Genomic DNA, 26,850 nt, shown 5'->3' on the forward strand with positions numbered 1-26,850 from the left:
GTAGCCTTAAGAAGATCCACTAGGACAATAAAATCGGCGATACCTAGTGACTACATTGTGTATTTGCAAGAATCTGACTACAATATTGGAGCAAAAAATGATCTAGAAACGTTTTCACAAGCTATGAATAGCAAAGAATCGGAACTGTGGTACAATGCCATGAATGAAGAAATGAATTCTATGAAAAGTAACGGAGTCTGGGATCTTGTTGAGTTGCCTAATGGGGCAAGGGCTATTGGGTGTAAATGGGTCTTCAAAACAAAGAAAGACTCATTAGGCAACATTGAGAGACACAAAGCGAGACTCGTTGCTAAGGGATTCACTCAAAAAGAAGGAATTGACTACACGGAGACCTTTTCTCCGGTATCTAAGAAAGATTCCCTCAGAGTTATCCTGGCATTAGTTGCTCATTTTGATTTAGAGCTACAGCAGATGGATGTGAAAACTGCCTTCCTAAATGGTGACCTAGAGGAGGAGGTATACATGAAACAACCAGAAGGATTCTCCTCTAGTGATGGTGAGCATTTGGTGTGCAAGCTTAAGAAGTCCATCTATGGTTTAAAACAAGCGTCCCGCCAATGGTATTTAAAATTCCATGATGTCATCTCTTCTTTTGGATTTGAAGAGAATGTCATGGATCAATGTATATACCAGAAGGTCAGTGGGAGTAAGATTTGTTTTCTTGTTTTATATGTGGACGATATTCTTCTTGCAACCAATGATAAGGGCATGCTACATGAGGTGAAGCAATTTCTCTCAAAGAACTTTGAGATGAAGGATATGGGTGATGCGTCTTATGTCATTGGCATTAAGATCCATCGAGATAGATTCAAAGGTATCTTAGGTCTATCTCAAGAAACCTACATTAACAAAGTTTTAGAGAGATTTCGGATGAAAGATTGTTCACCAAGTGTTGCTCCTATCGTTAAGGGTGATAAATTAAATTTGAGCCAGTGCCCAAAGAATGATTTTGAAAAGGAAGAAATGAAGAACATCCCATATGCTTCTGCTGTTGGAAGCTTGATGTATGCTCAGGTGTGCACACGACCCGACATTGCCTTTGCTGTTGGAATGCTAGGAAGATTTCAGAGTAACCCGGGATTAGACCACTGGAAAGCTGCAAAGAAAGTTATGAGGTATCTTCAGGGTACTAAGGATTACAAACTCATGTTCAGACGAACAGACAACCTAGAAGTAGTTGGCTACTCAGATTCAGACTTTGCTGGTTGTACTGATTCACGTAAATCAACTTCTGGTTACGTGTTTATGTTTGCCGATGGAGCTATATCATAGAGGAGTAACAAACAGACCTTGACTGCTACTTCTACTATGGAAGCCGAGTTCGTTTCGTGTTTTGAGGCTACATCTCATGGTGTATAGCTAAAGAGTTTCATTTCAGGCCTTAGAGTTGTAGATTTTATATCTAGGCCATTGAGAATGTTCTGCGACAATTCAGCTGCTGTATTCATGGCTAAGAACAACAAGAGTGGTAGTCGAAGCAAGCACATCGACATCAAGTACTTAGCTGTGAGAGAACGTGTTAAAGAAAATAAAGTGGTCATTCAACACATTAGCACTGAATTGATGATTGCTGATCCTATGACGAAAGGCTTGCCACCTCATAAATTCAAGGATCATGTAGTAAACATGGGACTTGGTTCCCTTATGTAAATTTATTGTACAAACTGAAGTTATTATCAATGAAACTCTTATTTTAATGTTTTCTCATATTTATGCGCATCTTAATTTTATTTGAGAAAATTTTATCTTCATAGGACCTGAATAAACATAAGGTTTATTCGTTTAAGTACATAGCCACATAAATTACATTGTTATGTAATAAATATATTGTAATACTTGGAAGATAATACTCGTCATAAAAAGATGACATATCGCCATGATTCATGTGTTTATTATCTAACAGGGATGATCGTCGGGCTTAAGTAATACATTAATTTAAATGTTGACCAAGTGGGAGAATGTTAGAATATCATTTATTTGGTATATAAAATCAACTAATTGATTTAATATATTAAAGTCAATATTTAATTTATTGACAAAATATTCTAATTAATGGTCAACATTGTTTGTTACCTGATTTTGTTGTTACCCGATTTTTCATATCCCAACTGATTGAGGAAATATCTCAATCTGTGGCAGAGACTCTGATGGTAGGTCTCACTCTATAAATATAGAGTACCGGTCCCCAAGTTCGCTGCTCATTCTGACTTTCAGTAACTCCATCTAAAAGAGTTAGTGAGAGCTTGGAAGCCCGTGTACTCGTTCTAACTTCTGTTTCTTTTATTTTGTAGATCTAAAACTAGATCGGTGTTATCAATAGCAATGGCTGGAGGTATATAATATTCTATTCCTTTTTGTATATGTTCATTCTATATATTAATTCCGCCTACATGTATATAGAATTGTTCATATGCCTACTTTCATATTAATCTAACATATATAGTATAAAATCTAGGTTTTATCAAAATATTTTGTTAACTTTAACAAAATATTCTAAATATTTAATAGAATATACTTTTAAAACTAATTAAAAATAACTATTTAATAATTATATTAATATAAATTCAAATGTTATAAAATAACATTATTATAATAATAATATATAATACAAAATTAAATATTTATTAGTTATATCAATATAAATTCAAATGTTGTAAAATGTTATTATAATAATATATAACATATAATATATAATCCTAATTTTTATAAAATTTTACTAAAATAAATATTTAGTAATTATATTAATATAAAATTAAATATTATTATTATAATAATATTTAATAATTATATTAATATAAATTCATATGTTATAAAATATTATTATTACAATAATATATAATACATAATAAATATATTATATATAAGTATCGTGTGTACATATAATATGATTGTGTAACTGAATAAGAAATTAAAATAACATTTATCTTCTATCAATAATAAAGAAGTTTATTCTCCAATAATTAAAGTATGATTTGAATAATATCATGAATGTTTTGTACCTTAAATGTAATGGTTTTTAGTTTGTGATTTAAAATGTTATAGTATTATTTAAAAGAAAAATCATAAATAATGTTTTTTTGTTTAATTTTTCTTTTAATATATTTATATCATTATTTTATATATAATATTATTTATTTATTTAAAATTTATATAGCAATCATAAAAGCTTAATAAAAATAATTAATAAATTTTTAAAAAAAACTAAGCAAACATGCATTGTACTTAGTATACATAAATTTATATGATTATTCAATTTTCATTCCTAATTTGTTATTGTTTACCGAGTTTTTCGGAAACGAATACAAACAGAATAATAAAAAGATAAGAACTGTAGAAATGCTGAAATGTAACTAAACAAACAGTGTTTTTACGTGGTTCAGGCGTTAACAAGCCCTAGTCCACGAGTCGATGTTATTGTACTTGGAAAAGGTTACAGTAAGATGGCTGGTGCACAAGAACTTCACACACTCACAGTGTTTCTCTCGGGTTCTCTTGAAGAAGATGAAGCTAGAGAGATTTTAGTAGAGTTTTTGCTATGTGATTTGTTGGTCGTCCCTCTTCTTGTAAAATGAAGGGGTCTTTATAGCTAGGGTTTCGGATTAGGGTTTTTCTCTACGTACATGAGTCTTAATTACACCAGCCATAAATAGGGATACAATTACTGTAGTAGCATGGCTACAAGACTCTATGTGGGTATATTTACGTGAAAGTATGGGGAACACACAAAGTCAGCCGTCTTTTCCAAGTTGTCAGTGGAACAGTAGGCGAAAAGGTACCCTTAGGCGTGCTGGGATGTGTGCGGCTTTGACCTGACGGGCGTGTCAGGCGGGATCCTGTGTCAGGCGGATATCATTCCAAATATGCCTCCTCCAGAACTCGACCGTTTGGCTTTGTTCCGTGCGAGGCACGGAACTGTTTCCGCGAAGACCACTCGAAGAGCTTCTCCTGGAAGGGGCTTCCCCGAAGGATACCCCTTCGGGAGTCTGGGAGAGTTGACGAGTTTCCGTGTTGTGTTTGCTTGGAAGAGTAATCCGGACACTAAACGGGAGAGGCGAAGCCTTTCTGTTCATCCGCGAGCTCTGGTCACCTACCGTGAAAGACATCGATAATTCTGCTTCCCCGAGGACATCAATCTAAACGCTATCCGGAAATCTGAATAACAGTTATATAATTAATATTAAAAAAGATTAAGTATTCTTTGAGATAGGGCATCAAGAACTTAAAATTAATGTTAATATAATCTATGGTACGATTGATAGTGTAGTATTATTATGGTTAAATGTATTATGTACTCGCAAAGAAAAAAAATTGAATTATTATTTTTTTCAAGGGAGAAAAAATTGAATAATTACGTGTAATGTAAGGTTTATTTTTCTTAGGCTCACGTGAACCCCTCTCTCATAGTCATATGTAGGTTAACTTCTTTTTAAATGACCACTCTAAATTAATTATTTAATTTTTTTATTTTTGTCTAATTCTTAAAAAAGAACTCTAATCGGAGCGTAATTTCAAAGACAAATCTCCACTAAAAGTCGTGTATTGCAAAACACGTCTTTCAGCATCAAGTAGAGAGCACCAAATCACACTGTGGTCGCGGAAGCAGCGGATCGAAACCCACAAAACGAGAAAAATGTTAAATTTGAAGAGCATGATCCAATACGACGAGTCGCACCATAAGCGGCACCAAATGCGGCGAGCAAAGCCCAAAAACAAAATTATTCGAAAATTCTTATTTATTAATTTAAAAAAATTAAATAAAAAATAAATTAGTATTTTCTTACAGTCTCACACACACTCTCATCACGTCTGTTATATCTGTGACCACCACCGTAATATTAATTTATTTCGTCTCTTTTTGCCCAATTTCCAAAGGCACTTTCTCTCTCCCCCTTCTGCAGAATTTTCATGGCGGAAATGTGAATCGAAGAGCCTGAGCTGCGCTGAGCTGACTGTACTGTGTTTCCTCTTCTCTCTGTTGCTGAGTAAGCTAGGGTTTGGTATTGTGTTGGTTTCAATATGCCTTTGACGAGGTACCGGGTGAGGAGCGAGTATGGATTGGCGGATCCTGAGCTGTATAAAGCTGCCGATAAAGATGATCCAGAAGCTCTATTGGAAGGTGTGGCCATGGCTGGCCTCGTCGGCGTCTTGCGCCAGCTCGGAGACCTAGCGGAGTGAGCTTCCTGTTCTAGATTTTGTCTCGTTTTTGTTTTTTAGATTGTTGTTTTTTGTTAGTTTGGAATGCTGAGCTTCTTGGGTTTTAGTTTGGAACTGTTTGACTGAGAATTCCACTATGGTGGTTGAAACTAGCGTTGAATTAGGAAATTGAGCTTTAGATTTAGAGTTTATTGTCAATCGCATGAGCGTTTTTCTTCGTTTCTGTTTTAGGTTTGGTATGACTCGTAGTAGTGACTGAAATGAAATGCTGAACCTGTGGGGTTTGAATTGCTCTCTTAACGGGGCTTTTTTTTTTCGGATTTGAGTATAGGATTTGCTGAACTTTGTCGATTTTAAGGCTGAATTGGCCTTGCTGATCTGAGCGAGCTTCGTGTAGGTCGCTTTTACGTATGTTTTGGCGCATTATTCTGTTTCCCTCCCAATTTTATTATTTGAGTACCAACTTCAAATTTGATGTAAATTTCAAATGGAATATGATTCTGATGTCTCGAAACGTAGAGATAGAATTTATGGTTATATCACCTCCCAGAAATAAATTGCCCTTGAGCTTCAGATGTTTAATTTTGAGCTTCCGCATTAGCAGCAAGGAGCCGCATGGTGGCTTAGAGGGGCAAAAGGCCTCCTCAATTTTTTTTCCCTTCATATTTTTATTATTAATTAGGCTAAAAAAATATATTAATACAGTCTAACAAAAAATCCGCTGAAACCTCGTTAAAAAAAGTTACAAAGGTTAAAATGACATCAGTTATATCTAAATATTTATCATATGCTCTGCATGACATCGTTTTGAGTTTTGAGTCTTGAGCCCACTTGTAATGCATTTTTCTCCTCTTATAATAAGATAAATCTATTGAGATTTCAACATCAGAAGTATCATTTCATATTTATCGCACATGGCTTTTATAGGTTTGCTGCTGAAATATTCCATGATTTGCATGAAGAAGTAATGGCGACTTCTGCAAGAGGTCATGGTTTAATGGTTCGTGTTCAACAATTAGAAGCAGAATTTCCTCCAATTGAGAAGGCACTATTGTCCCAAACTACTCATTCATCATTTTTCTGCAATTCAGGTTAGATTACACGGTTAATGTTTTATGGTTAAATTACTGATGTACTACACTGTGCTCTATTTATTTCTTTTTTCTTTTCCCACCATTTTTACATAAATGGTTCTGGAAGTTAATTGTTAGGTAGCTCATACCTCATATTGTTATCCCTCATCTGAACCTCTTTTCTTTTAGAACTGTCATCTACATATATGTATATATATATATATATATATATATGTATGCTATGCACACATTTAGGAAAAAGAGCTACGGTGTATCTTGGATTATGCTACTTTTTTAATTTTGTATGTTTTTATGATAAGCTCTCGGAAGCCACAGAATTTGACATGCTTTTATATGGTTTGTGAGTCCGACAGTTTTTTTCTTTCATAATTTATATTGAATTTTGATTTGTTTACTTATAAAAGGTTTTTTGTAGTTGCATACCATCAGTTGGTTTTTGATTGCTAGAAATTATCATAATTGTTCAACTGTAGGTGTTGATTGGCATCCTAATTTGCGCTCTGAACAAAATCTGGTGGCCCGTGGAGATTTGCCTCGCTTTGTAATGGATTCATATGAAGAGTCTCGGGGCCCACCACGGTTATTCCTTTTGGACAAGTATGTTTTCTATAGTGTTTGTACTTTAGTCATTTTAATGCAAAAGGAGGAACTAGCAAACTGCGCAGACTTGATTTTACCACTCGAAAGTTTTGAAGTATCTATTTATTTCTACTAGGTTTGATGTTGCGGGAGCTGGAGCATGTTTGAAGCGTTATACTGATCCATCATTCTTCAAAGTGGATGTAGCATCTGGAATGACAACAGGAGAGGCTCATCGTGAAAAGAAAAACCGTAAAGTGAAGGTACTATAATATAATGAATGTTGCTGAACTAGTAAGTACAAACTTATATGTTAATTGTATATTGCAATATATAAGTTCAGAGTCCTAGTAAGTGCAATATATATGTTAATGGGTGCAATAAAGAATTGTTTGAATAAAAATAGTACATGTCACATGTCACATGTCACATGTCACATGTCACATTGCATATTACTATATTATCTGAACATCAATTGCTGTAGGTTATGTGAATTTGTTAATTTCTCTAGTATGTTGAAATGAGTTAACTTGGCTTAGTGTATATACATGAGAAGACTCGTGCTCAAATTGGTTTTAGAAAATTGCTGCTCCTATATGAAAAAATTGTAACTATACGATGAAACACATTACATTTATTCCTTTCAAGTATTTTAACAGTGGAGCCTTTTACGAGGAGTTTTATTCAATATTATATAGTCTGTCAAATTGAGTGAGCTTCATCGATCTGTTCTTTTAATTAAATTATTTATGTTTGAAATAACATTTTATTTGTATCTCCAACTTGAAACTTGATTTAGTTTTTATTATTTTTAATTCCTGACTTCTACTAAAATTCAGCAAATCTTGCTTTTTACTTTGTCAAAGGTTCTGTGAGAAGCCTCAGGAGATTGAAACTTAATTTGGAATGTAAATGACAGGAAAATATGATAAAAGTACCTATACACATGCATACTAGTGATAGATCATGTCTCTATATACAAGTGTGCAGTGTGCAATTTATCACACTCATATAGACATGCATAAGTTCTTAATTATACATAATGTACTCTACATATCATTTCCTGCCCGCCAATACTGTGGCTGCTTCCTCATGGGCAGAGTATTTGGGGAATCAACTTCTCCTGTACTGATGTCAAAGTATTGCTGTACTGTACATATTTGTGTTGTAAGGTGTTGATTTTTGGCCTTTGTTTTAGCAGAAGAAAGGAATGCGCTGGAGGAATGGGGAAACGACCCCTGAAGTTGCTCCAACATCACATGCAAAGTGAGGGCTCTTATTTCATATTGGTTCATTAAATCAATTACATCAAATGTTGTGGTGTCTATGCATTAGTATAGATTGGTAACTCATTGTTTTAAATAGTGCAGACTGCATCAGTTGTTCCTGGAGGAGCGTATTGAGAATGGTCATAGTGACTCTGCACGTCTGGTTAAATTGAAGAGAAAACAGATAAATGGATCTGCAGTTGATTCCAAGACAGGGAAAAGTTACATGGAGAGGTTTGTAGAGACTCCACCTGAGCGTGAACTGGCCTGTGAAACTTCTTTTACTCCAGCACTCGTAACATCATCAGGCTATACAAGTGAACCAGGGATTAGAATACTTGAAATCAGTACAGTAAGTCCTGCAGAAAGGTCACCAAGGAATAGAAGTGCAAGTTCATCACCTAATGTCCACGAGGTTGCATTAAGCCAATCTGTGAATGGTTATGACAAGGAGGTAGTTGGTAGAGAAATTGTCAAGGTGCCTGATACAACCTTTAATGACGAGACTGCAAAAAGATTTTCCCCTCTCCGCGCAGTGCAAGTTGAGAAGGCAAGTGTCCGAGAAGGCAAAAATAAGAGGGGTGTCAATGGGTATGAATCTGATGATATGACCAGTGAGGTAGACAATTACATGGATGCTCTTGCTAGCATGGAGTCAGAATTGGAAACAGACAATGAGTATAGGCATAGTAGGAATCTACGCTTTTTGACTGCTGCAATGCATGCAGCTGATTCTGATGCAAATGAAGAACACCTTGAGTGTGTAGCTCATCTTTCAGACACTCAATCACTTGGGAACTTTTCTACATCAGATGATGGGAATAATTCATTCAAGAAAAACAGATCAAGTTTCTCTTACTCTGATACTCCAAGCAGTGTTGTTGAGAATATACCATCAGATTTTGATGGAGATGCTAAAGTATCCCCTCCTGAAATTTGTGGTACTGAAATTGTAGATAAGTCAACCAATAAGTTCTCTGTAATTGCAGAGCCTATAGGAGCCAAAGATGATGAGTTTGTGGTGTCCCGTGACATATGCATTGAGAAAGAAGGCATTCCTGATCATGGAAATGCATCTAATGGTGTCTTGCTTAATAATTTGTATCCTAGCCCACTGCAGTTAGACCCTGGTGCTAGCTCATTGACAACAGACTTATCGGATGGACCTCAAATAGTTGAAACATCCCCTGAATGTATCAACCCCAATTCTGAAGTACCTGACACTGTTGAAAATGGGACAACTATGGTTGAGTCATTACCTGTTGATTTCCAAGATTCCTCCCAAGAAAATGATGACATGACAGAGACTTCTGAAAGATATATTGTTAATGAATTGGAAGATAATCCTAATGTCATTTCTGATGATGCACTCCATTTGTCAAACATTTCAGAGCTAGATTCTGGAAAGGAAAGCAGAGGCAATTCTCTAAATGATGTATCTCAAGCACTTGTTGAAGTTGAAGATTCGAATAAAAGTTTGGTCAGTGGTGAAATTGAGTCACCGAGTAATTCAATCACAGAAAAGCAGCTCTGCTTCTCATCATTACCAGTCTCAGAAACTGATTCTGCTATGTCTGTATTGCCTAACAATTTTACTCTGTCTAGTGATCATTCTGATGTGTCAGAAGCTGGAAATGTGGTTTTGAAAGTGGGTGATGCTGTTACAGCAAATGGAGCCAACTTAGAAGATTTACCTCCTACTATGGATACTGAAAAGAGCCATATCAAAGAGATACCTTCTACTGTGGATTCTCCGCAGACCCTTGGCTTAAAGGAGCTGCAGTTCTCAATTTCAAGTGACAATGTATCTTATTGTGAGGTCATTTCTGCTGAAGCAGAAGTTTCACATTCCAAGGAAAAACCAGATGTTGAAGAGATTTCTGGAACAGAGGCTTTTGAACCGATAGGTCAGCCTAGAAGCTCTGGGGATGCAGTTGGAACCAATGTTGTTTCTCTGGAATACCCATCTGGATATCTAAGTGATGCTGGTGGTGATGATCTTGCAAACTCGGATACTGTGGTACATGAAACAGTTGAAGTAGAAAATGCAGCGGTTGATTCTGCCGACTCTGCCAACATTGTTGATAACAGGTGCAATGGTATATGTTTACCTCCTTGTACAGAATGTTTTTCATCAAGGAGTCCAACAAATCTGCAACAATATCTAGAATTTGTGGTTCCCCAACAAGAAGAGGGGGCATTTGATGTGGGAGTTTCTCCAGAAGATGCCACGGAATCAGCAGCACTGGAAAAATTACATCCTATGAAAGCTGCTTCCTCAGGTTCTGGTTTGAACCCAAGTATTCCAGATTCTTATGGTCATTTCAGTTCTAAAATTGCTGCTGCTGATGATGATGTATCCTCAGCTGAAAAGGCCCAGTACAGTGTGTCTGCCTCTGATATCACTGCAGTGTCACCATCTTTTAATCCAAACGATCAGGAATCAGAATTTAGACCTTGTGATGGTCATCATGTAGATAGTGGAGAAGATACTGTGTCTTTACCTACCTGTCCCCTTCCAGAGGCAAAAATTTCTTCAGAGAAGTCAGCAAAGTTGCAAGCTGACCAGGCTGGTATGGATGATTTGCTACGGTATGAAGCAGGTATTCATCCAGAGACTCTTTTAGAGAAGTTTCTGAAGTTGCAAGCTGATCAAGATCGTGCAGAATGTGTGGAAACAGAGGATGCCGATTCTCATCCAGATATTCCTTCAGAAAATTTGCACGTGGAATGCCTGCAAGTAGACAGAGCAAGTATAAACGCATCAAGTCTTCCTTCAGAACAGATCATATCTCCAAAACACTTTAGTCAAGAAACTTGGGTCGATGCTTCTGTTGAGTCAAGTCTAGAAGACCTTCCAAGCCAATCTTCAACCTCGGAATTCTCATTAAAATCTGCAGGCCCTGAAGTTGATGTCATAAAGCAAGCATCAAGTTCATCTGAGTTTGCTCCTTCTAGCGTCACCTTGCTCCCAGAAGTAACTCAAGTTGATCTGGGGGAGATGCCACCGTTGCCTCCCTTACCTCCTATGCAGTGGAGGATGGGGAAATTTGGCCAGGGCTTGTTTCCATCAATGCATCCGTTTGGAGGTAATGAGAATGCTCAAGTTAATTTTCCAGTATTTCAGGGTGGGATGCAGCCGCCTCAACATCCATTTTTTCCTCTCACCATTGAAGAGAATGAGAAATCTCTGCATGTTGCTGAGCCTTTAGTGGGTAATTTGGTACAGCCTCCTACATATTCGATGCAGTTACCAAGAATTGTTAATGATGCCAATAGTCAATACAATCCCTTTACTTTTGGTGGAACACAATCCCTGAACCCATTCTTAACATTACCAGAGGTTTCTAGTGAGAGATATGAGCACAGTAATCTTGCTGTAGAGAGAGATACAATGCATTCCGGTTCAAATTTCTTGTCACCGACAGTGCCCACTGAAAGTACAAGCAGACAAAATCATGCTGACTCACAAGATGTGAGCCAGCTTATGAACGAAGTAGGTCCTCCTGAAACAGGTGTTGATACTATGGAGAATAAGCAATTATTGAAGAATTCAGAAGAAGAACAAGGAAATTCATTGCCACCTCCAACCATGGTAGATGAACAGGCTCGGCTTAGTTTACTGATGCCAGAGGGAGAAAAGACCTGGTTGTCAACTAATTCTACTATGATGCCAGACTCTGAGGTTGAGAGACCAAATGGACATCTAGTGAACAAGCTCCCTCGTCCTAGGAATCCCCTTATTGATGAAGTTAATGCACACGGCAAAAGCAAGGTAATGATAGTTGATAGTTGATAGTTTTCTCATGCACCCCTGTTAAGGTTTGATTCCTGACATTGACATATACTTGATTTGTAACATGTTGAATAATTTTTAGTTGAGAAAGGTAGCTGAAAGAGTTCGGCCTCAGAATGGACCAAAGACAGATGAAAGAGACTCATTACTTGAACAGATACGCGCTAAGGTTAGGGTTTTGTCTAATTCAAAAGTTAGTCAAGTTAGATTTCTTAGAACATTTGATCGTGCTCTTTCTTTTTTCTAAAATATTATATATATCTTAACTTTTTTAGTTAAGGCAATAGTTGCATGATTTTGTACTTTTTTTGTTGCTTCAGTCCTTTAATTTGAAGCCTGCTACATCAACAACAAGGCCTAGCATGCCTGGTCCCACTCCTAAGACCAATTTGAGGGTTGCTGCAATCTTGGAGAAAGCAAATGCGATTCGCCAGGTTCCCTCTCTTTCTGGCTCAACAATCTACTACATATATACATATTTGTGCATGTATTATCTAACTCTGAGTCTGTTTCTGATAAATAACTATTTTGGATTTTGGTTTAGGCATTGGCAGGAAGTGATGATGAAGATGATGATAATTGGAGTGATTCTTGAAAAAAAAAGAACTAATTTTACAGCTGAGAAAGGTAACTGGGTTAGGGGACCATTATTCTCTGCTCTTTAGTGCAAGTAGTAATTCTATATGTATCTCCTTTCAACTCTTCTTTTCCTATTCAATGTTGATGTAATATACACCACCCATTCTCACTTCTTCTCAAAATTCCCTCCTTTCTTTCTATATCGTTCTCCACAATACCCTGTTATTCACCAAGAGACTCTGTTCTGTCCCACTGAAATTTGTGTGGGAAAAAAGAAAAGAAAAGAAAAGAAAAATCAGAATCTTTTATACTACGAGAAGGCTCAGCGTGCAAGCGGCGGAGCTATTGAATATGGCGTTGATCGCAACATTTGAAGATCATAGTCAGTGTAAATTGTGTTGGAGTGTATAAATTTTGACATGTAAAATGCTTTTGAATGAAATTTTTGTAATGTTGTATGTAGCACGTTTTCTATGCATTTATGTATGTATATGTATGTACTCATTTATTGGGTCTTTTTTTTTCCTCAATTTTTTTACCGCTCCCATTTATGAAAGAGGCAGTTCTGGCGTTCTGTATGGCTGGTTAATTCAAGTATGTGGGTCTCTTTTGGTTTTGTTCTGTTTTCTCTTCCTTCCCTTGCACAAGCAGCTTTGCTTTTTCATTTTGCAAGAATGTCCTTTACTTTTGTGTTTTTTAATAAGGTAGTCCTTCCTTTTGGAAAATATCATTACCAATAATTATTACTTATCCAACTGATTTTACTCTTTTTGTTAGCAACACTTAGATTTAGATTAAATAACCGACCTAGTTAGTAACGATTAAGCCTAGTTAATCTACTGGAATATAAACTAGTGATTACAAATAAAGATTATAAAGGTAAAGAGGATTAGTTTGTAAGAACTAGAGACATTGTAAATAAAATGCAAGACATGAAATGGTTGTTCTAAACAAATTTTTACAAAGAAAAAGTACTAGAAAATATAAAGATCACAATAATTGGAAACATACGAAATAAAAATATTTAAGTAGTGCAATAATTTAATTGCTAAAAGAGAGAATTAGCAAACACAATATTTTATTAAGTAGTCTTAAGCTTAAAGCTAAGGTTAATATAAATAGTTACGTATAAGGTTAATATAAATAGTTACGTATATTTATATAGTTTTATTATATGACCGTTGGCTCGTTGAACTATATCGTTGGAACATTTGGCAAGAATAAGGGTATGAGTAGTCTCTCAAGCGGAGGCTCATTTGTTGGAAATAAATTATGTGGACTAGTATAAATACATAAATTTATTGTTAAACACTATATATGCTAAAGCATGATAATATTATTATTGGAGACCATAATGAGATGATGCTATTTTTCGAAATAAATAGGTGATCTCATTGGACACACACTACTAAATTATATGATCAATCTTTTGGTTTTACATACACTCATTTGATTCAAAGTCAATACTCAATAACTAAATTAGGATATATCTTATATACACATTTTGATATAAGGAGGTGGTGTTTTTCAGACTTGGTTGAGTGCTGTGATGCTCCAAAAGAGACTATCTCACCTAGGGTTGAACAAAAATCCAGAAAAAAATGACGGTGCGAACAGTGAAAAAATCGAACACCAAAAAATCCACTGACTGTTAAAACCGCTCTTATTCGATCAGTTTTGAATTTAATCACACATCGACCATTTTAACCTTAACCGACCGAACATATATGACATTCATTATTTATAAATTTTATATTATATATAAGAGTAAATTGCGGCTAAAATACCCAATGTATTCAAAATGTTGCACTTTTATACCTAATCTTTTTTTTTGTGATAAATATATTCAATATCTTCAAAATGTTGCACTTTTATATCTATTTTTTTTGCGGTAAATATACCTAATGTTTTTAAAATGTTGCATTTTTATACTTATTTTTTTTATTATTATTTTGAGAAATAATAGAAAAATATAGGTTTTCAATTTTAAATTATTTTTAAAATCATTTAAAATTAATCTAAAACTTATATTTTTTCTTCACTTTTTTAAAAAAAAAAACTCATTTTAAATTGAAGGAAAAATATAAGTTTTCAATTATTTTAAATTATATATTTTTATTAATTTTAATAAAATATTTATTAATTTTTATTTAAAATAGTTATTTTGAGAAATAATAAAAAAGTGAAAATAATTAAAATTTTTTATTTTTTCTTTACTTTTATTATTTATGAAAATAATAAAAAAAATAGGTATAAAAATGTAATATTTTAAAAATATTTGATATATTTATCGAAAAAAAATCTAAGTATAAAAATGCAATATTTAAAAAATATTTGATATATTTACCAAAAAAATTAAGTATGAAAATATAATTTTTTAAAAAATATTGGTTATTTTAGCCCAATTTAATCTCTCTCCATATATATAATTTTGACTATAATCAGGCCATTTTTTCTCCGGTTTCTCTTTCACTCTCTCCATCTCATCTCTTTCACTCACTCTCTCCTCTCACTATGGACAAGGCAGCGGCGCTAAGCAAGTTAGGACCTCCTCAAGCGTCTTTCTCCATCTCATCTCATCTCATCCCATCTCTATCACTCACTCTTTCTCTCTCCTTTGCAGGCACGATGCTGTAATTCATCCCCACTCCCCTGCCGCTGTAGTTCCGCTGCTGCAGTAGGAACGACGACTGCAGGTGAAGATCCCCTTCCATAATTCCATCCGCTATTGCTGTAAGCCTAAGCCCTCCCGAAACTCTTGAATCATTTTTTGTTTTTATTTGATACGTTGAATGGGTTGCAACGTTATCTTTCTAGCAATTGAAGATTATATTTATCTGATATGGAGTTTTATATTCTTCGTCGATTGATGTATTTTAGAAGCAAATATAGCTATTTTATATGGAATTTATTTGAATATTAGATATGGGTAATCGAGATTAAAAGATTCTGATATGGGTTTGCAAGGATTTTTAGTGTATATAATGTTTTTTTGTTTCTAAACGACACTGAAACTTAAGCCTTTAGTTATATATACAAAAAACTACTGGATAGCAAAGTATTTAAATCATTGTGGAGAATGAACTTTAGTTGACAATCTTGCAGGCTTAAAGATTTAAAATTATGTCTTTGATAGAATTTTTTTTAGGTATGAACATCACTTTTGTCCTTTATCATACTAGTTTTTTTTCAATTTCGACTCTCAGGAAAATTATAACTTAATTTTTATAATAGTTATCTTGCCAGAAATTTTGCCAAATTTTTTGAATAATATACGGTGCTAAAATAAGACTTCAAACATTATTTCATATGCTTAGAAAATATACTATTTGAACTTTGATTTCAATAATGTAAATTTATCCGAATTTTTTGAAAATTAATGAGATGCTTACTATAATTATCATATATGCTGTTATAAAAAAAATTGGTTTATAATTTCTTCAAGTACCGAAAATAGAAAATACCATATGGTAGGAGCAAAGTGATGCACCTATATATATAAAAGAATTTTCTTAGGTAGGGGCATCATTTTTGCCCCTACCGTAGAGACATTTTCTATTTTTGTGACTTGGAGAAATTATAACTATTTTTTTTTTGTATGATGGAGTACGTGATAGTTGTAATAAGTATCCTACTAAATTTTCGAGAAATTTTGAATAATTTACAGTGTCAAAATCAGAGTTCAAACAGTCTTTGTTATACGCGTGGAAAACAAACTGTTTGAACTTTATTTCGGCACTATAAATTATTCGAAATTTCTAAAATATTGGCGGGAAGCGTACTATAACTATCATGTACACAGTCATTAAAAAAAATGTTATAATTTTTCAAGTACCGAAAATAGAAAACGCTCCTACATGGGGAAAATTAATGCCCCAGGTCCTATATATATATATTTCTTTTGGAGCATGATGAAGTTCACTTGTTTATCAGTCCAGCGATTATAAAGTAGATCCCCTTCCATGACCATCAGTCCTATAATAAGTGTAAGCCATCCCCAAACTCTTGAACTTGAATAATTTGATGCTTTTTTTCTTCTAAATCTGATATTAAATCTTTGTCTCTTGAATATGATAGAATTATAAATCTGTGATGAAATAGAGTTTATTACACCAGTTAATTCTAATTTGTGATATATTTTGTGTTATGACTTGGCCACAATCTCTATTTGTGATATATTTTGTGTTGATATATTCATCTAATCTCTGTTTCTGAGTTGAATACGTCATTTGTTATTGTTATTACATTTATTTAAAGAAAAAAAAGGGAAAAAACAGGTTGGTAAAATGGGCAGTGAAAATTGAAAAAAAAAATCTACTTATAGAAACCTGGTTTATTTCATGAATATAAATTTAGTTTGTTGAACATTACTGCACTATCTATTCTTTCACTTCTTATCTATAACAAAATGAAAGAGTTCATACACATAATACTTGTTATATATGCTATTGTCATATATGATTGTGTTAATTGAATTTCATCAAATCTTTTTTTACAGTAAGCTATGGTCATTAATACTTCCGTGTGTTTATATATGAAATATGATTATGTTAATTGAATTCCATCAAATCCTCTTGTACAGCATGCATGTATGCCCGTATTTATTGTAGATTCGTGATTTGTCAATGTGATTTATATTATATTCATTTAGTCGTTAATATGACTTGTTCTTTTTTTCCTTTTATTTTTATACTTAATTTGGACCTATTTTTATCGTGTGAACCAAAGGTACTTAATGCTTTTGAAGGTTTAAAGGCATAACAAGTTTCACCAGGTAATATATTATTTAATAATTAATACTATGTTAATTGAAGTTTTTTAGTATATGTCATATTTATGAATTTATTTTCTTTTCTTAGGTTATGGATTTTGTGGGACGATAAAAACAACTGAGATATTAAGGTAATATCTCACCTAATTTAGTTTCTTTGAAGGAATTGAATTTTTAAGTAGTAGTATATCAATTGATATTATGAATTTGTTTAAAGTTTCACTTTATTCTCTTAATATTATTTATTTGGGCATTTCTTTGTTTTGTCTTAGATGCCAGTGATTGCTTGACCTTGAGTACTGCCATGAATAATGTTGAATTCGGGAGTTTGTTTTCTATCTATTAATTTGAATTTGAATTTTGGTTTTTAATTTCAATGGTCAATGCGCATGTACATTACTTATTTCAATGGTTTGTAATTTGGACTCTTGAATGTATTTTGTGTTTGGTTTTGGATATAGATTTGTATTGGACTTTGTTCTTTAAACTATGTTTTTGTGTATTGTGATTGTAGTTCTTAAAATGTGTATTGAGTTTAGACATTGAATTTTAATTAGTTACCAAAAGTAAAAAAAAAATCTTAAACTTTAAATTGTCTCCAACTTAGATTCTTTTTCAGATTTTAAAATGCTAAACAATGGATTCCAATGATCTATATTTATTATTGCCACTAAATTTTCTTGTATAGGCATATTTAAAAATTAATAAAAAAATAGATTTGAATAGTTTAAACCAATCAAACTGTGGATTGCAACGGTCAAATTTTTTTTAACTTTTAAAATGGTCTGTCGGTTTTCAGTTCAAAATTGTATAGACGAAAACCGAAATTTGGATTTTTATAGTGTAAAAACTGACCACACCGATGGTCATCCCTAATCTCACCTGATCTTCTAATAATAGTTCTTGGTTATTTTCAGGGTTAAGATGATATTTATTCAAGCTCAAAGCCTTAGTGGTGGAGGTTAGTTGTTTCTAATCCTTTTTATTGGATTTGATATACTTTGAAACTCAAATGCAAATTATTGTTTGATGAGCTTGCTTATGTGAAATCATTTTGTAATTGTTTGTTGCTCATTTAAGTTTTATCAATCGGTACTAGAGCTATTGCATTTGGTTTTAAAGTTGTCAAAATTGGTTGCATGTAGCCAATATATAGTTTTCTATTTTTTTTTTTGGATTTTTTTTTTGAAATAATTGTGTGAATTTTGGTTTTAGGGATTTTTGATATAAAATGAAGCTTGTGTGATATTGTAAAGATGATTAGAAACTTATTTGCATTTTTTACCCCAATTTTCATGTATCACATAAGCTAATTTTTTTAGTTTTTCCATAGTTTAAGAGCTTCAATTTTTGTTTCTTGGATGCATTTTTTAGAGAACTTTTTTTTTTTGTCTAAATAAACCCCATAAATCTCTAGGAATTGATTTAAGGAACAATTCTACATCTTTTGGGCTCAAAATTGTGGCAAAAAGTTTTTTTTTGGCGCGTTACAAACGGGTCGACGAGCCCAACCAGTTTGCAAAATGGGCGAAGAAGGAGACCCTAGGCCTGTGCGAACGACACGTCGTGAAATGACGTATTGTTTTCTGATTCAAACAAAAAAAACTGATCTGTTTTGGGGCGCGTGGGGTCCCTTTTTTGGTGTTTATCCTCCAAAATTAATTTTCTAATTATTAGGGACAATAATATACATAAATTATCATTGTACGTGATTTAATTTTATGTTAATTTATTGATTTGTTTGTTTATTAAATGATTTTCTTTTCTTTTATGTATTTTATGAAATCATTTTTGTATGGTTTATTTCTGAATTTTAAAATAATATTTCTTGATTATTATTGTTAATGATTGCGACAATTTTTTGAGTAATTATTATCAATTAATTTGATTTAATTATATTTCAAATTTATGTGAAATATATATAATGATTATTATTTTTTGTAATAAATATTATTGAGTGCTTAAATTCTTGCTCCTCGTAAGATTTAATACGTCAATTCAGAATATCTTAATTGATATTAATATATTCCAACATTTTGTTAAAAGAAAATTTTTAAGATTCATATAAATAATTTAAATTATCATACCAATAATTATATTATTTGGTAGTTTCCTTAGAATGGTGAAGGAAATTTATTGGGCATTATGAATCACACAATTATTTTATCCCGTCGATAATAAATTGATGTATTAGATTGTAATGTATTGATGAATTGTCATTACTTGTAAAAGGTTCTGTCGATAATAAATTGATGTATTTGATTGTAATGTATTGATGAATTGTCATTACTTGTAAAAGGTTTTGGTTTTGCTTGTAGAACATTAACATATAATGATCATTTTGTTATTTATGGATTTATGGATCATTCAAGTTGGAGTAGGAGTACAAACAACATGATTATGTTGATCAATGTAAATTGATAATTGTTACTCGTATTCCTTCAGCTTTGAGCAATCATAGACTCGATCTCTGATGATGAATTTGTCAATTATGAAGATTGACACAACATTGAAGGAAGATTCTCCTGCTAAACCAACTGAGGGTAGTACAATTGAACAGAAAACTTCCTATAAGGAATGAAACAGTTTAAATGAAACATGTAATGCGAAGGAACTCCTCAAGGTCATTACTGAAAAGTAATGAAACATGTAATGACTCGATCTCTGATGGTGATCTTCTATCACATGGATGATGATTCGTGAGTATTCTTGAGACTGATAATGCGAAGGAACTCCTCAAGGTCATTACTGAAAAGTATTTGGAGTTTCCCAAGTCTGAGTGGGAGCACTACCTGGGTAAGATCCAAGATACTGTTTATGATGTGGTTAATGGCATCAGAAACCATACAAGTTAGGTGGTGTCTTTCCATATGAAGTTGAAGGGGCTTGGCCTTGATTTATGAGATAATTATCTGGTCTGGCATGTCATGAGGTATCTACCTCCTTCATTTGACTCAAATCAATCTAGTTACAACGCTCAAAGAACTCCTTAGACTGTAAGTGAGATGACTACTGTTATCCCCGTTTCTCCCCAAGTGTATGGATCCACATTCTGAGTTTGTGGGCCGCCTCACAGGGACTTAAAGCCCAGATCAGGCCCAGTAGACGAAGACGGAACGAACATTGGCGACCCAAGTCTCGGTAAAGCCCAAAGGGCATCCCGGAATAGAAGCCAGGACCATCGCCTTGGCGTGTTGCATACTCCCAGGACTGCGTCCTCCGGTGCCTCCTGGGATGCAATGAAAGGTTGTGGCTCCCAAGTCCGAGATTAGACCGGGACGGTTTTGGATGAACCCGGGTCTTGGTAAACGAACCGGGACCCTGGTAAATGAAGAAGAATGTTGGTAAACGGACTTGGACCCGGTGGCCAGGTTGGGCGTGATAAAGTATCCCTGATACTGACACCACCCCAAGAAGTGTGGAGTTATGTCCCCATAACTAACCTGCAAAAGAGATTACATAGGGAATGTACGTCGTCGATTTAGAACTGTACTGCCACTACTCTGACAGATCCTGTCCCCCGAATTTCCCTTGAAGCCCACGACACCCAGACAGGAGTAGCATCCTGTCGTGAGTCTTCTAGTGTGGTTACGCTTAGGCTGGCCCAATGGGCCTTGGTTAATGTATTTTATATATTACAATCCTTTGTATTAAGCCTCAATCAGAGAGCAAATAATATTTATACCCTTATTGAGCCCGGATTAGTCCGACCCAAACCCAGTGCACTCACTTGCCTATAAATATGAACAGTGGTGCACTGGGGAAGGGGATCGAATTCTTTTGGAAGAAACATACACTCTGCTCAAATTCAGAGAGTTCATTACTTAAGCTCTTAAAAGCTATAATACAATTGATTCGTGGACTAAGACTCTTTAACGCCCCAGCCACGTAAAACTCCTTGTGCGATAATCTTTATTTATTACTTTCTAAGCTCTCTTATCTCTGATAATTATAGTTTTCGAAAAACTCGGTAAACAACTACCATTCTTTCTAAAGAGGAAGATGATATGAAAGATAGGAAGAGAAATTCAATTTCCATGGAGACTTCCAAGGATACACCTAAAGAAAATCTTAAGGAAAATCCCAATCAGAAGAAGAACTTCTTTAAGAAGCCTTATGGAAACTCACACTTCAAGAAGTCCAGTTATGATGGAAAAATTGTTGGATCTTCTAGTGCACCCAAAACTGACATTTTCACTGGGAAATGCAACTACTGTCATAAGTTGAGGCACAAGAAAGACACTTGTTTTAAGTTGAAGAGAGCCTTAGAGATGAAAGGAAAAAAAATTGTGATGGTTTGTTTAGAATCAAACGTGAATGATGTGCCTTCAAATTCTTGGTGGTTAGATACCGGTGCTACAATTCATGTTACTAATTCCTTGCAGGCACTGACAAGAAGAAAGAATCCAACTAGTTTGGAGGAGCATGTGTAAATGAGAGATGATACTAACGTCAAAGTGAACTTTTTTGGAACTGCCAGACTTCAGCTATCCACTAGACATATGTTGGAGATAGATGGTGTTGCTTATATACCCTCGATTATGAGAGACTTGATTTCTGTTTCTATTTTGGATAAGTGGTCTTTCTTTTGAAACTGGGAATGTTTGTTTGTACCATATCTCCCTTTTAATAGGAAATAGATGTTTACAAGGAAATTTATATAAGCTTGATTTGGATGATGTTTCTTCCCCTTCTTCCTCGTCTCTTAATGTTGTTGTGGTTCTAAATGTGTGAGATGCAATGAAAATTCTTATATGATATGACATAGATGTTTATGTCACATTTCTAAGCAGAGAATAGAAAGATTGGTAAATGATGGTGTTTTGCAAGAAGACAAATGTCAATGCTAGAAAGAGTAAAATTGAGAAATGTGTAGATTTACTTGAAATGATTCATTAAGATATTTGTGGTCCTTTTACTTCTTCTGCTATGGGTGGTTACAAGTATTTCATCACTTTTATTGATGATTTTTCACGATATGGTCATGTTGAGTTGATTTGTGAAAAATATGATTTCTTAGAAGCTTTTGAAGTTTTCAAGAATATGGTGGAACCGCAAAAGAGGTAAGAAGATCAAGTCAGTTCATTCTGATAGAGGTGGTGAGTATTATGGGAGATATGATGAGACTGATCGAAACCTTGAGCCTTTTGCTAAGTATTTGCAAGATTGTGGTATTGTTGCAACATACACAATGCCTGGGACCCCTGAGCAAAATGGTATTGCTGAAAGAAGAAATCACACGCTTTTTGACATAATGCGATGTATGCTTATTCACTCTTCTTTGCCAGATTTTTCGTGGGGTGATGCCTTAAGGACTACAACTTATATTTTGAACCAGGTACCATGCAAGTCGATTCCAAAGACTTCGTATGAGTTACGATCTAATAAGAAACCCAGTTTCTGCCATTTTCATGTGTGGGAATGCAAGGTAGAAGTAAGACCTTATAATCAGTAGTCTAAGAAACTTGATCCAAAAACCATTAATGGTTTCTTTGCTGGTTTTTGCCTTGGATCAAGAGGTTTTAGATTCTATTGCCCTACTCGCACTACTAGAGTGATTGAATAAGATAAAGCTTACGACTTTGAAGATGAGAATCAATTCCAAGATATTTATGGGGAAGACCAAGAGAGATAAAGTAAGGGAAGAGCATGTCATAATCCCCAATTCTGTTGCTTCCACTGCACCTACAATTGACCAACCTCAAGTAGAAGCTCATAATGAGCCACATGGTGAGGACGTAGAAGATGTTCCACCTGTTGGTCCTGAAGTTGTTTTAAGAAGATCTCAGAGAATGCGTAGACCTACAATGCCGAATGATTATGTGGTTTATCTTCAGGAATGCGAGTATGACATTGGAGATGTGTCTGATCCCGTCACTTATCAAGAAGCAGCTACTGGTCCTCAAAATGATATATGTATGAAAACAATGAATGATGAAATGAATTCTATGTCCAGGAATGAAGTATGGGACTTAGTGGAATTGCCTAAAGGATGTAAACTCATTGGTTGCAAATTAGTGTTTAAGACTAAGCATGATTCAGATGGTCAAGTGGAAAGGTATAAAGCTAGACTTGTGACAAAAAGTTACAGCCAAATAGAATGTGTTGATTATAAAGAAACCTTTTCACTTGTTTCCTCTAAAGATTCTTTTAGGATTATTATGACAATTGTGGCTCATTTTGATTTAGAATTCTATCACATGGATGTGAAACTGCTTTCTTGAATGGAGAATTGAATGAGGATGTTTATATGACTCAACTAAATGGTTTTAAGGTGTCTGGGAAAGAAAATATGGTGTGTAAGCTTCAAAAGTCTATTTATGGGTTGAAACAAGCTTCAAGATAGTGGTATTTGAAGTTCCACAGAGTTGTCATTGCTAGTGGTTTCAAGGAGAATGTTGTTGATCAATACATATATACGAGGATGAGTTGGAGCAGTTATATATTTCTAGTATTAAATGTTGATGACATTATACTCGCTTCTAATGACACCAATATTTTGTGCAACCCAAATAATTTGTTGTTTAGCCAATTTGATAGGAAATATCTTAGAGTAGCCTCGTATGTTCTGGTTTCAGTGCAAAGAAATCCTTCAAACAAACTTCTGTTAGTTTCTCAACTTTTCATGTTACTATTTTTATTTTTAAATAATAAATCATTTTTTTCTAACAAAAAAAATAATAAATATTAAAAGGTTTCTTTCAAATAAACTTCAAATCAAATAAATATTTTACAAAAATCTCTTTCTCATCTTCTCAATATCGGTTACCTCCCCTTCTCTCTCTGTCCTCCTCGACTCACCGATCTCCTCCCTCGCTCTCCCTCCTAATGTTAAAAGATTCCCAATCCAAGTTAATTATATATATATATATAGTTTATACTTTTTTGGACCTTATATTTTTTGCGATTATCTATTTGGACCCTCTGTTTAAAAAAATTTATTTTTGGCCCTATGTTTTGTAAAATGGTTCAAATAGTCATAAACTCAATTTTGATGAAAAAAAATTGAATATAACAATACAATTTTTAAGTAGAATGATTTTATTTTTGTCTTGAATTGTTAGTTTGATGAATTATTTGTGATTTTAGTTGAGAAAATTTTGACTAAAATCGAGTTTAAAGTTCTATTTGAACCATTTTACAAAACATAGAGTCCAAAAAGTAATTTGTCAAAATACAGGGTTCAAACAAGTAATGGGACAAAACACATGGTCCAAAAAGATATAAACCCACACACATATATATATATATATATACACATGTAAGACTTCTCAATAGTTACTACCTATAGATGAATGCTAACAATTATGATAATGTGACAACATAGTGACTTGGTATAGTAAGTCCCCAACAGGTAAATATTTATTTTTTACATTAATTTCGAATTTAATTTTTTTTGTCATAATTAATGTTGTTTCCAACTAATGAGAGACACTATCTATATTTAGAAATTGACATAAATTTGAAAAATGAAAAGTTTACAATATTATATTTTCATAATAAATACACTTTTTTCACCCCTTCCAAAAATTTAAAAAAGTCAAAATTTATTTTTAGAAATATTAATTAGCAACTATAAATATGAACCTTTGATCTTAATCCAATACTTAATATTAAAGTAATCATCCATGGGTAGTAACCATTAAAATTGCACCCATATATATATATATACTAGATACAAGCAACGTGCAATACACACGTTTGCTTAGTTTTATTTATATAATTTATTTTTATCAAATTTATATTAATGTCATATAAATTTTGAAATAAATATTATATTTTAATTAAATAATTTATTTATTTCTGTTTAATTTTATGTTTGTTCTAGGTTTTGAATTTGGGAGTGACAACAAGAGATTATATATTATATATTTAATGTAATATTAAATATTATACGTGGATTTTAAATTTAAGTTTCTTGTTAGATTTGAAAAAAAAAATTTTGTTGCTAATTCACAATAGATTATATTATATGTTTAATATGATATTATTCTAATAAGTGAGTTTAAGTTTAATTAAATTTTATTTAAGTTATAAAATGTATGCTTTTATTATTTTTAAATAATTATTATTGTAAAATATCATATTTTAATTTGTTTAATTATTTATTATTTAAAAATAATTATCATTGTAAAATATCTCAAAAATATCTTATTTTAATTTTGTAATTATTTATTTTATTTTACTTAAGTTTAAGTGTTTACAAACTACCGTTAAATATAAGAATATTCTGTTAAATATAAGAATATTCTGTTAAAATTAACATTAAAAAAATAAAAAACCGTTAAAACTAAGAATTTCTATTATCTACACACTTATTATATAGAAGTTATATATATATATATTTATACTAGCTAATAAAGTCCTAAGAAATACCAACGCCATACATTAAGAAGGCTAACTCAAGAGATTGTTTTCTTAAGAAAAGAACATTGAAAATCAGGAAGAAACAAATCTATAAGATGAAAAAAGAGAGTAAAAGGATACATATCATATAAAACAATAAGGCAAGCCAAGTTATATTATCACAATATTGATCATTAATTTCGTCATACTGCCTGAGAACATTAATGCAGCCAGCCATGGGATGAGTCCTAGCTAAGGGAGAGAGAGGGAGGGAGGAGGAGACAGAGGAAGGAGACCGATGAAAGGTGAGAGAGAGATTTTTGGTTATTACTTTTTTAATTAAAGTTTTTTTAAAAGAAACTTTTTAATATTTATTATTTTTTTGTAAAAAAAAACATGTTTTATTATTTAAAAATAAAAATAGTTACGTGAAAGGTAATAGAAGTTGGTTTGAAGGATTTCTTTGCATTGAAACTAAAAGGTTGGGGACTAATTTGCTCTAAAAAAAGACGAGGGATCAATTTTTCAAGCAACATAAAGGTTGGGGATTGAACATACAAATAAGCCTATTCAATTTTTTGTGTCAGGGCTAATGATGTTCTTAGACCATCCCAAATAACATATATTGATCGAGTACCAAAAATGTTCAATATGCAGTTGTGTTCTCCTATGAAAGCTCATGATGTGAAGGGTGATAAGTTTTCTAGAAATCAATATCCTCATAACAATGAAGGAAGAACTCATATAAATGTCGTGACATATAAATTCCTATGAAAGCTCAAGTTTGTACACACCCTGATATAGCCTTTGTAGTTGATGTGTTGGGTAGATACTTGAGTGATTCTGGACTAAACCATTGGAAAGCGGTTAAGAAAGTCATGAGGTATCTTCAGGGTACCAATGATTTTTTGTTGACATATCGGCGATCTAACCTTCTTGACGTGGTTGGATTTTGTGAGGCCGATCATACATGTTGTGTGGGTAATAAAAATTCCATTTATGGTTAAATTTTTATGATGGCGGGAGGAGCTATTTCGTGGAAAAGTGTCCACTTATAGCTACTTCGTCAATGCATGTAGAGGTCGTGACATGTTATGATGGTACTTGTCATGCAGCGCGACTGCGAAAATTCATTTAAGCTTTGGGAGTTCTACACTCCATTTCTAGGCTGCTGAAGATGTATTGTAACAATGTTGCAGTTGTGTCTTTTTCTATTAACATTGGGAGCACTACTCGCTTCAG

General features: G+C 33.4%; 2 protein-coding genes across 26 annotated transcripts in view; both read left to right on the forward strand.

Moving 5' to 3' along the window:
• Positions 1–4,824: 4,824 nt before the first annotated feature.
• On the forward strand, positions 4,825–13,085 carry LOC133800838 (protein SCAR2). Of its 2 annotated transcripts, none has more exons than XM_062238901.1 (9): positions 4,825–5,192; positions 6,103–6,266; positions 6,743–6,866; positions 6,985–7,111; positions 8,047–8,114; positions 8,219–11,891; positions 11,995–12,081; positions 12,233–12,346; positions 12,457–13,085. In XM_062238901.1, the coding sequence occupies exons 1-9, from the start codon at positions 5,038–5,040 to the stop codon at positions 12,505–12,507; spliced, it is 4,563 nt and encodes a 1,520-aa protein (XP_062094885.1). In that variant the 5' UTR covers positions 4,825–5,037; the 3' UTR covers positions 12,508–13,085. The 2 variants fall into 2 exon arrangements, with proteins under 2 accessions (XP_062094885.1, XP_062094886.1); XM_062238902.1 differs by having other exon boundaries at positions 4,826–5,192; positions 8,050–8,114.
• Positions 13,086–14,920: 1,835 nt separating this feature from the next.
• The window catches only part of LOC133800842 (putative pentatricopeptide repeat-containing protein At3g08820), a 32,413-nt gene continuing 20,483 nt past the window's right edge, over positions 14,921–26,850 (forward strand). For 6 of the 24 annotated variants that reach the window (XR_009876636.1, XR_009876635.1, XR_009876633.1 and 3 more), the window contains exons 1-6: positions 14,921–15,031; positions 15,115–15,224; positions 16,425–16,477; positions 17,220–17,265; positions 17,351–17,393; positions 18,180–18,223. The gene's annotated coding sequence lies outside the window, so the exon portion shown is untranslated. Of the gene's footprint in view, positions 15,032–15,114; positions 15,225–16,424; positions 16,478–17,219; positions 17,266–17,350; positions 17,394–17,534; positions 17,589–18,179; positions 18,224–26,850 lie in introns of all 24 variants that reach the window. The other 18 variants (XM_062238905.1, XM_062238924.1, XM_062238914.1 and 15 more) reach the window with 16 other exon arrangements.

The sequence above is a fragment of the Humulus lupulus genome, chromosome 9, assembly GCF_963169125.1.
Source record: "Humulus lupulus chromosome 9, drHumLupu1.1, whole genome shotgun sequence".
In the NCBI taxonomy this organism is placed as follows: Eukaryota; Viridiplantae; Streptophyta; class Magnoliopsida; order Rosales; family Cannabaceae; genus Humulus; species Humulus lupulus.

Excerpts from the sequence above, each read along its gene's own strand:
- LOC133800838 (XM_062238901.1), top strand. The coding sequence starts at position 5,038 with ATGCCTTTGACGAGGTACCGGGTGAGGAGCGAGTATGGATTGGCGGAT. Across the intron at positions 8,115-8,218 it reads GCTCCAACATCACATGCAAA|ACTGCATCAGTTGTTCCTGG; the intron begins GTGAGGGCTCTT and ends TAAATAGTGCAG. Across the intron at positions 12,347-12,456 it reads AAGCAAATGCGATTCGCCAG|GCATTGGCAGGAAGTGATGA; the intron begins GTTCCCTCTCTT and ends ATTTTGGTTTAG.